This window comes from Rhinatrema bivittatum, chromosome 5 (assembly GCF_901001135.1).
Source record: "Rhinatrema bivittatum chromosome 5, aRhiBiv1.1, whole genome shotgun sequence".
In the NCBI taxonomy this organism is placed as follows: domain Eukaryota; kingdom Metazoa; phylum Chordata; class Amphibia; order Gymnophiona; family Rhinatrematidae; genus Rhinatrema; species Rhinatrema bivittatum.
Genome location: NC_042619.1, coordinates 241,731,738 through 241,749,588, shown reverse-complemented (window position 1 = coordinate 241,749,588; position 17,851 = coordinate 241,731,738). Strand labels below are relative to the sequence as shown.

At 48.6% G+C, this 17,851-nt stretch overlaps 1 protein-coding gene across 3 annotated transcripts in view; it reads right to left on the bottom strand.

The window, feature by feature from the left end:
- Window positions 1–17,851, bottom strand: part of SCAF4 (SR-related CTD associated factor 4) — a 428,510-nt gene that overhangs the window by 301,495 nt on the left and 109,164 nt on the right. For all 3 annotated transcript variants that reach the window (XM_029603599.1, XM_029603600.1, XM_029603601.1), the window contains 3 exons: window positions 4,194–4,238; window positions 1,948–2,109; window positions 559–691 (listed from right to left, as the gene is read on the bottom strand). In XM_029603599.1, coding sequence (XP_029459459.1) covers window positions 559–691; window positions 1,948–2,109; window positions 4,194–4,238 — 340 coding nt within the window. The remainder of the gene's footprint in view (window positions 1–558; window positions 692–1,947; window positions 2,110–4,193; window positions 4,239–17,851) is intronic.

Below are 17,851 nucleotides of genomic sequence, written 5' to 3'. Positions count from 1 at the left end.
GGCCGACGTGCTCTTATCGCCCGCGCATGCGCGTCCAGAGCCGCTTTGTACTGCAAATTGAGCTCTGACAGACGTGCTCTGCAGGTCTCCCTCTTTCGTGCACGCCTCACTGCAGCCCTCACACGGCTCCATTTCCTCCCTGCGCCGTTGACCGACGTGCTCTCTCGCCCGTGCATGCATGGCACGTCGGGCAGAGCCGCGCTCTATTGCGCATTTGTGGGCCGTCGGTCAGAGCCCATTTATATTGTAGATTCTCCCATCCGCTTAATCTTGGTTCTTGATCTACCAGGACCAGGAAAATGCAGACTCGTGATACAGATGGCAGAGCTGACCATTAAAAACATGGATGGCCATGCACAACTAATCGGAGGATGGCTAAAAAGGCAGTGCTAGCGATTCTCACCATAAAAGAGCCACCCACAGACTGTACAGCTGGAGCAGAAAGCCACAGGCAAAAAGTGAATGGAAATCAAAGTGAAAAAAATGCAGCAAATAAGGAATCTCTAAGCAATATAGTATTCTCTGTGCTGAGGAACAGCACAGTCCATGCATCCCTACCTTCGTTGTTTGCGTTCTCTGGTACTGGGACAGCAACACTAGCTCCTGCTGCCATATCCAGAAGAGGCTGAATGATCTCAATTTTGAACACGCCATTTTTCTGCCAAAGGTTTAGCACGCGAACTATTTTACTCTGTTCAACAGAAAAGGAAAGTGCACAGTCAACTACTGAACTATTATTCCACATTCAATCTTTCATTTTCAAGACAAGGCAAGTAGCCAGAGAGATATGTAGCATTTTCGCCAATGAGAAATAGGCATAATTAGCAGGTTCAATCTTCTCTAAGAACATACATTTTTCATAAAATCAGCAATATCACATATTTGATTCATATTTCACTTTTCAAGCACTTCAAAGCAGATTACATTCACATATTGTAGGCATTGCCCTGTCCCCAGTGGACCCACATTCTAAGTTTGTACCCGAGGCAATGGAAGATGAAGATACTTGCCAAGGTCACAAGAAGCAGCAGTGATATTTGAGCCCTGGTTTCCCTGGTTCGCAGCCCACTGCTCTAACTACTAGACAACTACTCCACTTTTTTCTGTAAAGTTGGGCAACTTCAGAAAAAACTGTCATTTATGGAGGCAAGGTTTTTTGGGGTTTTTTTAATTAATTTTTAACACCACCTATAAAACACTATTTAAAGGCTTGAAAAAGGGCACATGCCAACATTTCCACTGGCCCTTGATTTCTGCCTGACCAATAAGAGACTAGAGGAAGCCATCTTCACTGTTTCAAATTCAGCCATTTCAGGTGCAGAACCCATATTTCACAAAATCAGTGACAAAGTATTAAATCTCATCAATCCAAGAGTGCAGCCCACTGTACATGAGGACCTGACATTTCAGGTATAGTCCTCAAGTGTATGGCTGCTTTAAGCTTACTTATTACACCAACTTTCACTTTTTTTTATTTTCATTCAAAGAATTACTGCTAAGTAATTCTCACCTGTATCTGCAAATAATCCATTAATATCAGGCTTTTGGGCAGGCAGGCGGCAGCAGTGGGATATGACCCAGGTGTTTCTGTCTCCTCCTTTGGGCCTCTAGTTCAATCAAAGCAAGACTAGAATCTGGTGCTCTAAGCCTTCACTTACAGCCAACTGGAGATTATTCCTTTATTTTACATCACCTTCCAACTTACTTTAGCCCAGTCATTGCAGCAACTCTTCAGTCAGGAGCCAAGCCCTAGGGCTTCTTCCAGAACCTGGTAATCATGGGTCCTAAATCTGGCCACTGGGTATCACCACTCCACAATGACAGACTTCCTCCCACCAAGGGCTATAAACGCTACCTCCACAGCATCCCCAATCAACTTAGGGAGTAGAAGACCTCCACTGGGAATTAAACAATCCATTAAGCCATGCTGCTAAACATTACTTTTACCTTGTCTTCAGAGGGACAAAGATATAAACACTGGAATGTGGCGGTAAGGTTTTTTGTAAATCTTGGCCCAAAAACATCTTTTTCTATTCCAAACTGATGGCGAGACTGACGAACGATAGAGTCAATTACATATAATCCTGCGACCTTGAATTCTGGCTTGCACTGAAAAATAAACAGAAAAATTTAATAGCTGTTTCATTTGGTTAACAGTAGGAGGCGGCCTCAATGCGATTTTTGAAAGCTAAGAGACTTTTGGAGTTACACTCCTAAATTAGCCCTTTAGAAAATATACCCATGCAGAATCCCTAAATTTAGGGTCCTAAAAAGTGGGAGGCTATGGGGGTGGAGATTAAAAGTTAGCTTAGCACAGAGTTTAAGCATTAAGGACCTAACAAGTTCCTAAATCTAAGTAAATGACTTGCAGTACTAAACTTATGCCTCTAAGTTTTAGGATCCTAGCTGTAGGTCCATTTTCAGCTGAAAGCTTAGGATCCCAAGTACAGCTAAAAATTTATTGGATCAGCTTTTTTTATATTGTACCTTCAGTCTTTAAAATGTAGAACCCATTTTAATATTTCCCAGAACCCCACTCCCCAAGGAAAAATGGAGGCCAATACCAAGAGACACTAATTCTACAAATTCCTACCATTCTTTCAAAAAGAGGGAACCGTTTGCTATCTTCTGGGTTTTATGTGGAATGAAAATATAAATGGAACGCCCAACTAGGCAGGTTTGACACTTATCAAGGGCAAGATAAAGCACAAAATCAGAGGGGGCCAAGTTGTGCAATACCCTTCAACTATAAATTGTTGTATGGTCAGTGTCTCTGGGCAGTGAGAGCTGCTGGTGCACATCATTGCCTAGTAGTAGTTCCAGAACAGAGAGATTATGCATAAATACTGTAAAACAATTAGATTTTATTTTTACATGACAGTGCCCTATTTGGAAATTCCTTGCTTGTGCTTAAAAAAAAATCTTGAGAGAAAAACAGTTTAAAAGAAAAAATGGACATAGTTCCATTGGCTTTAAGCATAATGTGTGCTTCAGCTCTATTCAACAAGGGATAATGCCTGATTGTTATGCATCTACCTTCTGAAAAATGATAGTGGTAGTTGCGGGGGAGGGAAGGGAAGAGCAAAACAAGTTAACAGTGGCAAAGCCACCACATTTTGCATCAGGACAGTGCTTTTAAAGTTTGCCACAACACTTTGCCTTCTAAATGAATTTCCACTCCTTGCTGGCTCGTAAACATTAGTGCGTCCCTAGCTTAGGCAGGAAATTTGACTTATTACAGCAGTTTTCTTGCCCTGGATACACACGGATTCTCACCCTCTGGAAAGTGATGGGGGACAAGACGACTGATGGAGCCAGGCAAAAAAAAAAAAAAAGCTATAGGAGTGAAATGCTATAGTGATGCACCAGGGTGGCAAAGCAGGGGTGCCTCAGAGGAAGGGAGAGAAAAAAATAGTTGAATAGGGAAGAAAGACACACACAAGTGTGTTTAATGCAAAATATTCGTTATGATGGTTTGAACAATGACTTTCCTTTTGGATTAGCAATCTCATGTCATTTCTAAGTAGGTCTCCTACAAACCAGTATATGGTTATAATTTTGGCACTATGATCAAAGACACGTAGGCCAAATTAAATGGGTTCTGAAAAATTAAAATTTCATTTGGCCCCACAAGTTGTAAAGTGTATATTTTAAGCACTATTTTAGCTGTACAATATGGGTCATTTATTTGCAACAGTGGACACCATAGTAAAAATCTTACAAACCAACAGACTGGAGCAGACGATGTTGTGGAGGCAGCGCTCACAACCTCTGGGGGCAAAGTGCATCTCAGTCATCGCTCAACAGCGACAGAGGCCCAACTAAGGTCCACGTTTGCCGATTTAGAGAGGGAGCTACAGTTTGTGGCCCTGGCCAAGGACGGCTGCTGTCATTACTGGGCTGGATGAGAAATACAAAAATAGGCCAACAAAAACCTTGGGATAGCTCATGGCACTGTAGCCAAATACAAGCTGGTTCTAACTAGGCTGGAAGCTCAAAAGTAGGAAGAGTAACTGCTGGGTCAAAATTAAATAAGAAAGAAAAATCTTATTAAAAAAACAACTCTGTAAGCAATACTTTGTAAGCCACAGCTTCCTCCTCCCTGAACAATTTATTTTAGAAATTAATTTATTACAAAAGTACTCTTAGCTAACTAGAATATTTCAGGAAAAAATGTTGAATTAGTGAATTACCTTCTTGATAAACTTCTCCACGATTTGGACGACATGCTTGTAAAGCTGTGGGAAAATCATTTTGAATTAACATGAATGCTCTTTAACCAAAATATAAAGTCAGATCAGAAAAAAAACACTCAGTATAGTCATTCTGATATGGGTGGAAAGCGCAGGTACTTACCTGTAACAGGTGTTCTCACAGATGGGCGACATCATCAGATGGAGACCGGCACGGAAAACGTTTGTCAAAGTTTCTAGAAGCTTTGACCAGCACAGAGCATGCCGCTATCCGCGTGTGCACGCAAGGTCCACCTTCAGTCTTGTAACAGAGAACAATACGAGTGAAAAAATAAAACGACAAGCCAGAAGGAGAACCCAACTCCATGGGTAGGTGGGCGGGATTCCTGAGGACTAACATCCTGCTGTCCTAGAACACCTGTTACAGGTAAGCAACTGCACTTTCTCCCAGGACAAGCAGGATCGTAGTCTTCACGTGGGTGAGTACCAAGCTCCAGACTGTTGTCTACAGGAGAGACCAACAGCAACCAAACAAGGTGCCAACAGGCATAACCAACTGTGAGCTGTTGGTCAACCGAGGACTGTGTGGTTCCCACAAGAGTCACGAACAGGAGAGCTGGGTTCGTGTCTGGAACAAGTTGCGCAGGACAGATTGACCCAAGGCACTGTCCTGATACCTGCTCTTGTCCAGGCAGTAATGAGCTGCAAGCATGTGAAGAGAGCTCCAGGTTGCAGCTCGACAGATTTCGACAATGGGAACTGCATGCAAATGAGCCACCAATGTCACCATAGCCTGCACAGAGTGAGCCTTTACTCTGCTGGCTAGATGAAGACCTGCCTGTGCATAGCAAAAGGCAATGCAGTCTGCCAGCCAGTTAGACAAGGTCTGTTTACCCACCGCTGTACCCAGTCTGCTGGTGTCAAAAGACACAAAGAGCTGTGTGGAATGCCAGTGGCCAGCTGTGCAATCTAAATAGAAAGCCAGAGCCCTCTTGCAGTCTAGGGTATGGAGAGCCTTTCCCCGGGATGGGAGTGAGGACTCGGAAAGAAGGTGGGTAAAGCTATTGACTGATTTGAGGTGGAAATCAGTCACAACCTTGGGCAGAAACTTAGGATGCATACGCAAGACCACACAATCATGGAAGAACCTTGTGTACGATGGGTATGTAACCAGGGCCTGAAGCTCACTGACTCTACGAGCTGAAGTAATCACTACTAGGAAAATCACTTTCCAAGGGAGGAACTTCAGATTGCAGGATGTAGCGGCTCAGAGGGAGAGCACATGAGCCATGCCAAGACAATGTTGAGGACCCAGGATGAAACAGGAGGCCAGAGAGGGGGCCTTCAATTGGAGGCCATGCATGAAGCAGCCTACTAACGGTTGCACCGAAACGGGCATGCCAGCAACACCCAATGGAACGCACTTATAGCGCTAAGGTGAACCCTGACCGAGCTGATTTGAAGCCTGGACTCAAAGATGCCACAGGGGGGAGGGGACACTAGAAAGGATCTAGATCATGTCCTGCGCACCAGGTGGAAAATCTTTTCCACTTCAAGCTGTAGGACTTCCTGATGGAAGGCTTCCAAGAAGCCACCAGAACCTGGGAGACGCAGTCCGAAAGTGCCAGGGGCTGGAGGACTACGGCTCAACATTCAAGCCGTTAGGGCCAATGCCTGGAGATTCGGATGGCGTAGGGCACCCTGATTCTGCGAGATGAGATCAGGTGCCCACACTGACAGATCCTTCAGAAGCGGGATCCACATCTTTCGGGGCCAGGAGGGTGCTATGAGTATCATGATCCCCTTGTCCTGCTGAAACTTCAGCAGTATCCTCAAGAGGAGCGGTAGAGGGGGCTACATATACAGCAGGCCTCTCCCCCAGTGAAGGAGAAGGCATCGCAGGCCAGATGTCCATCCCCCGACAACAGGGAGCAGAACCTGCTCAACCTTGTGGTTGTGCGGGGAGGCGAAGAGGTCCACATCCAGCAAACATCATCAGTGAACAGCTCAGCCGCTACCTCGGGCTGATGGTCCACTCGTTTGGCTGGAAGGATTGACTCAAGTGGTCCGCCAGCACATTGAGGCGATCCGGCAGGTATGTCACTCGCAGAGACATCTCCTGTGAAAGGGCCAGACCCACACTTGCACCACCTCGTGGCAGAGGAGGAATGAACCCTTGCTGCCCTGTTTGTTGATATACCACATTGCTACTTGGTTGTGTGACAACCGGTCTCTGATCGCCCATAAGGCATAACAGATCACCCGTAGCTCCAGGAAGCTTATTTGATAGCGGGCTTCATGGGCAGTCCAGAGACCCTGCATGTGGATACCGTCCACATAGACTCCTCGGCCCTGAGGAGAGGCATCGGTGGTTAGGATCACCTGAGGCGGAGTAGTCTGGAAGAGTCCCTTCTCCAAGTTTTCCCACTCACAGAGGATCCATGACTGCGACAGTAGTCTTGAGGTCCTGGGAGACCTGTTGCCATTGTGACCACAAGGTCCATTGAGCCCTCCGTATGCACAGGTGAGCGAGAGGCGTAACGTGGACAGAGGCCGCCATGTGACCCAACAGGCGGAGCAGGAGGCGGGCGGACACCTGCCAGCTGCTGTGGACATAGGTGGCCAGCGAGGAGAGGGCAAGCGCTTGATCCCTGGGCAAGAACATCTCTCCCATGCTATGTCCATTCTGGCCCCTAGAGTCCAGCTGAGACTAACAGAGATGAGACCTGGGGAAGTCGATAACGAACCCCAAAGTCTGTAGCGCCTGCACTGTCTGAGCCAGAGCACTCAAGGCTCCCACACCCCGGAAGCGCTCTTGATTAGCCAGTCATCGAGGTATGGGAAGACATATACCATTCGACATCTGAGATAGGCCACCACCACCACTAGGCATTTGGTGAAAACGCAGGGAGCAGAAGCTAACCCAAAGGGCAGCACTCTGTATTGGTAAATGAGCCATCCCCACCACAAAGCACAGGTACTTCCTGTAGCACCGGCTGCTCAGCACTCTGAAGTGCCTTGAGCACCTGCATCCAGCTCCTCTTGAAATTCCAGTGTAGCCAGGACAGAGAGAGGGAAGAAGTGTCAACCGGCTCGTCCTCTGAGCCCTGAGGCGGCATGGTGCCCGGCACCGATATCAGTGGGAAATGCCAAGGACTACCAGGGGCATTAGTGGATGTGGTCTCCGATGACCGGTATCACTTCGGTGGCAGCCCGGCAGCTGCCGGTGCCACACCAGAACCGGAGCCATGTGTTGACAGCGACCAGTAATTATGCTTACGTGATCTCTCTCAGTGCTCGGACCAGTCTTTCCCCGGTGCCGAGGAAGCAGAAGATCCAGATGTCCGGGAGAATGGTGAGTTCATCAAGGCTCTCTCACTGTCCCCGTGATTCTTCAAAAGACTGGTGAGAGGAATAGCGAGGGGGAAGTGTGTCAAGAGGCTCCCCGCGACCTCTCGGACCAAGGGATACGAAGCAGGTGTAGATGGAGCAGACTTGGGCACCCCAAAAAGTTTTTCCATCTTATCGAGGCGCACACAACGGCCTTTGGGGGTCATCTGTTCACATAGACACCCATGGACGTCATGCGAGGCCCTCAGAGGATGCAAACCTCATGCAGATCCATGATGGACATGGTCCGCGGGTACTGGGGACACTGATGAAAACCAGTTGACACCATGAGGAGAAAATACCCGGAGTACGGTCGATGACCAGCAGTCACAGTGCGGTGAAGCATCAGGGGATCGACCTTAAGCTGGGGGAGAAACAGGTAAGAAAACCCTACCGACCGCAAAGGGGGACCCAACGAGGAAGTCCAGAAAAACCTGAACTTTGTCAAGAAAAGAAAGAAAAACTGAGCTCCACAAACCACGAGGCAACTGCACTGTGGAAAAGACTGAGGGGGACCTCACATGGACATGTGGATAGCGGCATGCTGGGTATACTCAGCGTGTTGGTTAAAGCTTCTTTAAACTTTGACAAAACTTTTCCATGCTGGGCTCCATCAGATGATGTCACTCACGTCAGGACTACTATTCTGCTTGTCCTAGGAGAATAGAAATATTTTAAATAATAAATAAATAGAAGCCAGGTCAATCAGGTGAGTAAAGTTTGACACCTGGTACCTAAAATTCAGAAAATTAAAAAAAAAATAATTTGGGGTGGCCCAATGGTCGCCAAATTGATAAGATGAGTTGTTCTTCCATACATCCAGCCAGCAGGGAATGCTGTACAGGGCAGCATTCACAGGCCCTGGTGGGGAAGTGGGAGGAGGGTGTCATGGTCATTTTTAATGGTTACAACTGGTAGGAAAATTTAAAACTCATGATACAGGGCTTTGGAAGAAGCTCTGGTGCATATCTTCCAGTCTCAGAACCCCTGTTGCAATGACCAGACTAGGAACAGTGGGAGAGATGGTCTATTAAATTAAGTTAAAAATTCCCCAAGTAGGTTCATGGCACTAGGATCCCAGCACTGACTTCGACTGAGCTGGAAGTAAAAAAAGAGAAAAGAAGAAACTATGGGCCAAGCTCGCTTCTCCCCAAAAAATAAAAACCACAGTAAAGACAAACAAAAATTTAACAAAACAAGATTTCCTGAAAAAGTAATAAAAATGTAAGGAAAATATTTCCCCTGGCTGCTAAAAATTTCTGCATGGCACTTAAGGCTTCTAAATATATTTCCACCCCTGTCATAAAGTAAGATTACTTTCTTCCAATATTAGAACATGTCCACTTTATCAATGACTAGACTCTCATTCTTTCAATAATTAGACAATTTATACAGAATACCATAATGTAAAATGACATTAAGCAATAATACTGTAGGAATACTGTATTTAGTTGAAGAATGCTACAACTAACTTTCAGATTTTCATAACATGGATGTGAAAGTTCTTTATGTAGTTATTTAAAATTGATTATAATCAATTATAATATAACAGCAAAATTAATAAATAAAAAGAGAGCTTGTTTTACAGAAATCTCCACTGGTTGGAGCTCTAGCTGCAAGCACATCTCAGACACAAATTGCTATTTGAACAGTAATGCGCAACAGCGTGCACATGTTATGGTGCTCCCAGGATGCATATCCCAACCTAAACACTCCCTAAAGCAGGTTACTTGCCCTTAAAAACTGGATCTCCTTTTTGGTCTCATCATATATGTTTGGCTATCCCAATGGGATTGGAGCATTTTGTGACATCACTGGGCAATGCAGAAGAGCAATCAGGAAAGGTTTGCCTTTAGCATATAATACAAAAATCTGGAACAGGGCAGACACTCTGGGAAGTGTGGAAAACATGACACGAAATGCAAAAAATTCCCTTATGGAGAAAGACTAAATAGATTAGGACTCTTTAGCTTGGAAGAGAGACAATTGAGAAAGGATATGATTGAGATTTATGAAGTTATGAGTAGGGTAATGGGTAAATAGGGAATGGCAATTTACCCTTGCAAACACTAGGACTAGGGGACATGCACAATCCATTCATGAAATCTGTCAGAAGACGTGGTCAAGACAACATAGGGGGCCCGATGCAATACAGTGCGCTTAGCCCAGCGCACTGTATAACCAGCAGTTGGACACGGGTTGTATAGGTGTAACTAATCCCTCTACAACGCACGTCCAATGCGGAGTGAAACTAATAGCGCTCATGACATGCAAATGCATGTGAATGAGGCTATTAGCTATTCACTCCCTATGCAAAAAAATTTCGTTGGAATATTAAGTAGGAGGCAAAAAGTTTTTAAAAAAGCGCTGGCAGTGGGGTGCAGGAAGCGGACGCTCGGTTGACAAGCCTGAACCCCTGGCACATGCACTGGTTAGAAAAATGGACACTGATAAATTCAGCGTCCATTCTCCGAACCTGGCACCAGAAGGAGTATATAAATCAATATTAAAGTGTCGGACACTTAATATTAATTTATTCACTCCACTTATTTCCCATTGGTCCTTTTCACTGACATTGTCAGTGAAAGGACCCATCCCCTTTCAGGTCAGCCTTCTGAAAGGTGATTGGTCCTTTCACTGACTTGTGACAGTAAAGGGACCAAGCGGCAATAAGTGAAGCGCACAACCCTGTGCTTGATGAGCACCCAAAAGATGAGCACTCTAGCCCAGTTCATGTGTACAGGCAAGCTTGCGCCAAAAACAGACACTACTACTAACTGAACACCCAAAGAGGTGTCCAAGTGTCCAAAAACTGGGCGCACAATTTGGATGCACAGCTGGACACGCTCGCACGAACAGACAGTCCTGAAGAGGGCAGCCTAACATGCAGGAAAAATGTGTGAAAACAGCCGCCGCACCTACAACACAACGCACAAGGAAAAGCTGAGAGCAGGGCCTAGCTCAAAAAGGCTGTTCAACCCGCCAGGCTGCTCACATCCCTTAACCTCCCTCAGGGGCAGAAACAAACGTTGGATCGGCGTGCCGAGCACAGAAACCGGAGGAAGCCCTATAAAAAAGCCACCTCCTCTGTTCTGGTTTTCTTTTTGTTTTGTTTTGTTTTTTTAAGCTTTATCTGAGCTCAGCTCGTCCCGGATGAGTACAGAGTCGGTCTCTGGCTACGGGGGGGGGGCATATACAGTCACTGCTTCAACTTGGCTTCCTGCACCCACTGCCTTTCAGCTGTTTCAACAGCTAAGTCCACAGCAGCTGAAAAAAAACAGCTACCGGACCAAAGCACTCATCTGAGGGACCATGGAAATCACCTCAGGAATTATCAACCAAGGGAGGGACCATTTACAATCACTGCAGAATTTCCTTCTTTCCTCCTCCTTCTAAAACTTGAAGCAATCCCTGATGTCACTGCTTTGCTCCATCTCCATCTGCTGGTAGAGGTGCATAACCCACTGGTTCTGAATTCATCTGTCTGGATGCTAAGAAAAAAAATGTTTTGGTTTTTTTTTTTTTAAAAAGTGCCAGCGGTCAGGTTAGGAAAAGGGACACTTGTAAATTGAGCATAAGTTTTCCTAACCAGCTGACAGCCGACCTCTCCTGGGTGCCTGCTGCCGAGGATGTGCCAGGAGCGCACTATTTCCTCTAGCACCTCCTTTTAACGTGGCAGCCAATTTAAATATTAAATCGGGCACCCCAGAGAGGTCAATCGGCATTGGGAAAGCGGACACTCGTTTTCCCCGCACCAATTCTGCATCAGCCTGCTAGATATCTAGCAGGCTAGTTATCTAGCAGGCCGATGCAGAATTGGTGCGGGGAAAACATCTGTCACCCACTGAAAAGAACAAACAAATGTCTGATTTCCTAAAGGAATTACCCTATTTTTCGCACTATAAGACACACCTGACCATTAAGACGCACCTAGGATTTAGAGGTGGAAAATAAGAAAAAAAAATTCTGTCCCCATGACAGGATCTGTACCGAGCTCCCTCCTGGTGGCCATCCATGGGATATTTTTTCGGTTTTGTTTTTTTTATAGTAAGGCAGAGAACATCCACACAGGTACTCACACTCACTGGTTTTCTCTCCCTCATATATACACATATCCATAGATAATCACACACTCAGACTCTCTCCCTTATACACACAGCTCTCTCACACCAGTTATTTTAAACTTTCATCACTGCTCCAAAGTTCAATAATAAATGGTCAGGGCTATATTACAATGATTAGGAAAGCAATTTGCTCCTAATATTTCAACAGGTAGCCACTTAATCAGCACAGGCAGTAATTCTATTTGCTTTTCATTAATTTCAGCTGTCAAAAACTGCTAATCAGTTCTGAAAATCCACATTGCTTCATATGCAAGAAACATTTTATCATAAATCACTGATACACCATGAACTAAAAAAGTAAAGGTTTGTATCAATTGTCCTCTATCCCAGGCAGTATATTACCTTCATGATTTTCTAATATATCTGAACAAATGAGAAGGAAATGGCTTGTACTAACCATAAACTTTGATGCCATGAATCGTCTTCTGCTAGCAGAGCTTGAGCTCCCTGCCTGTCTGCTGTTCCCGGGGTGCCGCGGGGTTTACTGCGAAGGTCGGTGGCACCCCGGGAACAGCAGACCGGCAGGGAGTTGTTTGAACTGGAGGGGCCTCCGAGGCGCACGCGGCTCAAACAGCTGATGTTTGAAGAAGGAAAAACAGTTAGTCAAGATGAAATTGTGAACCTACCTTAGGTAGAAAGGAAGGAACTGTATGGACAGACATAGCCTAATCTGAAATTTTCAAAAAGGGCTCCCTACATGAAAGTCTGAAGTTCCAAAATCCTTTATTGTTGAACATATCACCACTAAGAACACCATCTTCAAATTAAGGTCCTTCAAAGACATTCCTTTGAGATGCTCAATGGGAGCAGCTGTCAAAGCACACAGTACTAAATTCAAATCCCAGAGAATCAACTCATTCCTGGGAGGATGAATATGTTTGACTCCTGAAGAAAGTGCAGTTGCTTACCTGTAACAGGTGTTCTCCTAGGACAGCAGGATTTCAGTTCTCACATGTGGGTGACATCATCCGATAGAGCACGGCATGGAAGACTTTCGTCAAAGTTTCTGGAAACTTTGGTCGGCAGACTGAGCATGCCGGGCCTGCTATTATCCGCGCATCCATGCAAGGTCCCCCCTTCAGTCTCGTAACATAGCAAAAATACGAGCGAAAAAACGAAAACAAGAAACCGGAGATGAGTGGGATTCCTGAGGAACAACATCTTGCTGTCCAAGGAGAACACCTGTTACAGGTAAGCAACTGCGCTTTCTCCTGGGACAAGCAGGATGTAATCCTCACATGTTGGTGAGTACAGACCTCCAGACTGCCCCTCGTAACCAGAGAGGCCAACTGCAGCCGAAAAAGGTGCCAAAGGGCACAACACTACTGCGGCGCTGTGGGGAAAAACAGGGGCAGTCTGGTCCCACAATGAACACGAGTAGAGAGATTTGGATTCAGCTCTGGAACAGGTTGCGCAGGACAGACTGACCAAAGGCACTGTCCTGGCGGCTATCCCTGACAAGGCAATAGTGAGCTGCAAACATGTGGAGAGAGCTCCAGATTGCAGTCCGGCAGATTTCAGTGATGGGGACTGCCCGCAAATGGGCTACCGATGCTGCCATGGCCCACACAGAGTGAGCTTCACTCTGTCAGCTAGCTAAAGGCCTGCCTGTGTGCAGAAGGCGGCGATGCAATCCGCCAGCCAGTTTGAAAGGCTTTGCTTACCCATCATTATCCTCAGTCTGTTGGGGTCAAATGACACGAAGAGCTGGGTGGACTGTCTCTGGCTCGCTGTGCAGTCCAAGTAAAAAGCTAGCGCCATTTACAGTCCAGGATATGGAAAGCACATACCCATAGGTGGGAATGTGGCCTCGGAAAGAAGGTGGATAGGACGATAGACTGGTTGATGTGGAAATCAGTCACCACCTTGGGCAAGAATTTAGGATGCGTGTGCAGGACCACAGAGTCATGGAAGAACTTCATGTATGGGGCGTACGTAACCAGGGCCTGAAGCTCGTTAACCCTGTGAGCAGAGGTGATCCTCACCAAGAAAATGACTTTCCAGGTGAGGAACTTTAGAGCACAGGACTGTAGGGGCTCAAAGGGAGGCCGCATCATCTTGCCAGGACAACGGTGATGTCCCAGGATGCCGCCGGAGGCCAAAGAGGGGGCTTCAGTTGGAGGACCCCCCACATGAAATGGCTAACAAGGGGCTGGACTGAAATGGGCATACAGCGACACCTTGGTGGTATGCACTGACCGTGCTGAGATGTACTCTGATGGAACTGGTCTGGACCCCGGACTCAGACAGGTGCCACAGGTAATCCAGAAGCCGGGGAAGAGGACATGAGAAGGGTTCCAACCCACGTCTTCCACACCAGATGGAAAAGCGTTTCCACTTTGAGATGTAGGATTTCCTAGTCTAAGGCTTTCTGGATTCAATCAGGATCTGGGAAACACAGTCTGATAGCTGTAGTGGCTGGAGAATCATGCGCTCAATATCCACGCCGTGAGGGCCAGCGCTCGGCAGTTCGGATGGCATAGAGTCCCCTGGTTCTGCGTTATGAGGTCAGGTGCCGTCCCCAAGGGGATAGATGCACGCATCGACAGGTCCTGGAAAAGCAGGAACCAAGTCTGGCAAGGCCAAGAGAGCCACGAGAACCATGGTTCCCCCCGGTCCTCCTGCAGCTTCAACAGCACTTTTGAGAGAGTAGGAGAGGCAGGTAAGCATACAGGAAGCCCTACCCCACAGTGAAGGGAGAAGGTATCACAGGACGGATGGTGTTCCCCAGCACTAGGGAGCAGAATCTGCTCACCTTGTGGTTGAGGGGGGATGCGAAGAGGTCCACATCTGGCATACCCCAGCGACTGAAGAGGCTGGCCGCTACCAGCGGGTTGAGGGACCACTCGTGCGGATGGAAGGACTGGCTGAGGCGGTCAGCGAGCACATTGAGGTGACCTGGAAGATAGGTTGCCCGTAGATGCATCCCTTGGGAGAGGGCCCAGTTCCAAACTTGTATTGCTTCTTGGCATAGAAAGGACGAGTCCGTGCCCCCCCCCCCCCTTTCTTGTTGATGTACCACATCGCAATCTGGTTGTCCATCCGGATCAGAACCACTTTGACAACAAGTGATCCCAGAATGCCCACAAGGCGTACCGTACCACCCAAAGCTCTAGCAAGTTTACCTGGCAACATGCTTCTGTGGCGGTCCAAAGGCCTTGAGTGTATAGACCGTTTATTTAGGCTCCCCAGCCCTGAGGAGAAGCATCGTGGTAAGAGTCATCTAGGGCGGCACGGGCTGGAAGGGAAGGCCGCACTCCAAATTGGGGAGGGCTTCCCACCAGGCCAGGGATAGCTTGAGAGGTTCCGTGACTGTTATCAGAGCCTCCAGACCCTGAGATGCCTACCACCATTGGGACCACAAGGCCCACTGAGGGCTCCTCATGCGGAAGCAGATGAAGGGGGTCACATGGACGGAGGCCACCATGTGGCCCAGTAGACAGAGCAGGAGACAGGCTGGCACCCTTCTGCTGTTGCGGATGAGGGTAGCCAGCGAGGCACGGGAAATCACCCGGTCCATGGGCAGGAAGGCTCTCCCTTGTGCTGTGTCCAACCTGGTGCCTATGAAGTCTAGCTGTACGGACGGACAGAGGAGCAACTTGGGGAAGTTGATGACGAACCCCACCGTCTGCAGGGCCTGAACCATCAGGGCCAGAGCGGGAGTCACTCCTGACCAGCCAGTCATCCAGGTATGAGAACAAATGGACTGAACGACGCCTGAGGTAGGCAGCCACCACCACCAAGCATTTGATGAAGACGCGGGGGGATGATGCCATCCCAAAGGGCAGCACTCTGTATTGAAAAGGTGCATTCCCCACCAGGAAGCAGAGGTACTTCCTGTGGTTGGGGACAAAAGCAATGTGTGCATATGCCTCCTTCAGGTCGAGGGAACAAAGTCAGTCCCCTCTTCGGAGGAGAGGGATCAGCATGCCCAGAGAGACAGTTTTGAATTTTTCTCTTACAAGAAATGTATTCAGAGCCCCGAGGTCAAGAATGGGGCGAAAGCCACCATTCATTTTCGGGATGAGGAAATACCTCAAATAGAACCCTCGGCCCTGCTGTCCGCATGGGACTGGTTCCACTGCTCCGGCTGCAAGTAGGGCGGAGAGTTCGCCTTCAAGGGCGACCAGATGGGCAGATGAACCCCATGATGGACAAGGGAGAGAGGCCTCTGGGAGCCAACTGAAGCGCAGCCGGTACCCTGAAGAACGATGGAGAGGACTTAAGCTCCCTCACCGCCAGTCAAAAACCCGTGGCTAAGGCTGGCTGGGCTTACGGTTGGGGGATCGGTGGGCTCAGTGGGGATGACCCCTGGAACTGGTCCGGGGTGTAAGAGTTCGAGCAGCCAGAGGGTAGAAGGGCTTACGAAAGCCTTGCTGGAGGATTTTCTGGGTGAGGAATGCCCTTCTGAGGGACTAGCAGATAGCTGCTGGAGGGTATCATGATGGGTCTTCAGCTGCACCATTGCATCCCGGACCTTGTCCCCAAACAGATTCTTGCCTGTACAGGGTAGATCAGTGAGCCTATCCTGGACCTCTGGCCGGAGGTCCGATGCCCTGAGCCAAGCCATCCTTCTGACGCCGATGCCCACAGTGGCTAAGCGAGCTGCAGTCTCAAATATCGTAGGTGGAACGCACCTCGTGTTTTCCTGCTTCCAAGCCCAGCAAGGCAATGGCTGCAAGTGCTTCTTGCTGCTGTTGGGGGGGGAGGCCCTCCACAAAATCCTGTACTCATTTCCAGAGATTGTGGTTTTATTGAGTTATGTACAGTTGGTAAGCCACAATGCGGGCAACCAGCATGGTGCCTTGGAAGATTTTTCTCTCTATGGTGTCGAGTTCCCGATGCTCATGTCCTGGAGGAGGAGAGGCATGGGTGCGGGAACGACGGGCCTTAAGGCGGACTCTACTACCACAGACTGGTGGGGGAGTTGCCTCTTCTCAAACCCCAGGGCCTGTTGCACCAAATAGGTGGCATCAGCCTTTCTGTTGACTGGGGAGAGGGAGATGGGTGCTACCACATACGGAGATGTTCCTTAAAAATGTCATGGATCAGAACTGCCACAATCTCCTTAGAAGCATCGATGAATTGGAGGACTTCCAGCATTTTGTGACATGCATCTTCCTCCGTGCGGAGCTGAAAGGAAATGGCCTCAGCCATAGCCCTGACAAACCCTGCAAGAGACAGGTCCTCAGACGGTGAATGGCACCACTCCTCCGGGGGCAAAGGCTCTGAAAGGGGATCGTTAGGAGTACTAGGAGTACTCTGAGGAAGAGTCTGTGGAGTCATCACCCCAAGGGTCATGAGGACCCTCCTCCTCACTTGGGCCAGGGCACTGAGGGCGAAGGCCGTGAGGGACATCAACCCTGGGCTCAGAGGACTTCGGAAGATGCAGGGGCACCAGCGGTACTGATGGATCTCCTGGCATCGGGGGGGGGGGGGGGGGGGGGGTCATCAGTCGCGGCAAGCCAGAGGAGCCCAGCAGCGGCTCGGGGAACTGTGGGCGAGGACACCTAGCCCCGGTGGCCTCATTCTCCTCGGAGGACCTGAGGTTCGGGATCGCTCCAGTGGAGGGCATCAGTGGCCGATGGGGAATCGACAGTCCCTCTGGCACAGACTGTGTCGGAAGGGCGCCCAGAAGATCGTCCAGATGCTCTAGCAGAGGTGCCAACATCGATGGCGGAGGCTCAGGCACTGGTATGGGGTCGGTGGCACCGTTAACAACGCCTTGCAGCACTTTGAGCACTTCCAATTGCACCCTGTGATCCAGCTCCTCCTGGAAGGCCTGAGTGGTCAGGACTGATGGAGGGGGGCGAGGTGTCACCAGCTCATCCTCAGGTCCCGGAGGTGGCACGGTGCCCTGCACAGATATCGGTGGGGAACGCCTTGGGCTACCGGGGGATAGGGCCTCTAGTGGCTGGTGCCACTTCGATGGCGGCTCAGCGGCCGCCAATGCCACTCCAGAACCGGAACCGTGCCAAGACAGGGAACGGTGCCAGTGCTTCCCGGATCGCTTCCGATGCTCGGCCTGGTCTTTCCCTGGTGCCAAGGTGGTTGATGACCCCGAGGTTTGGGGGAAGGGAGAGACCACCGAGAATTGATCGATCTTCCCCCCGATCCTTGGGGGAGCTGACTAGAGGGGTTGCG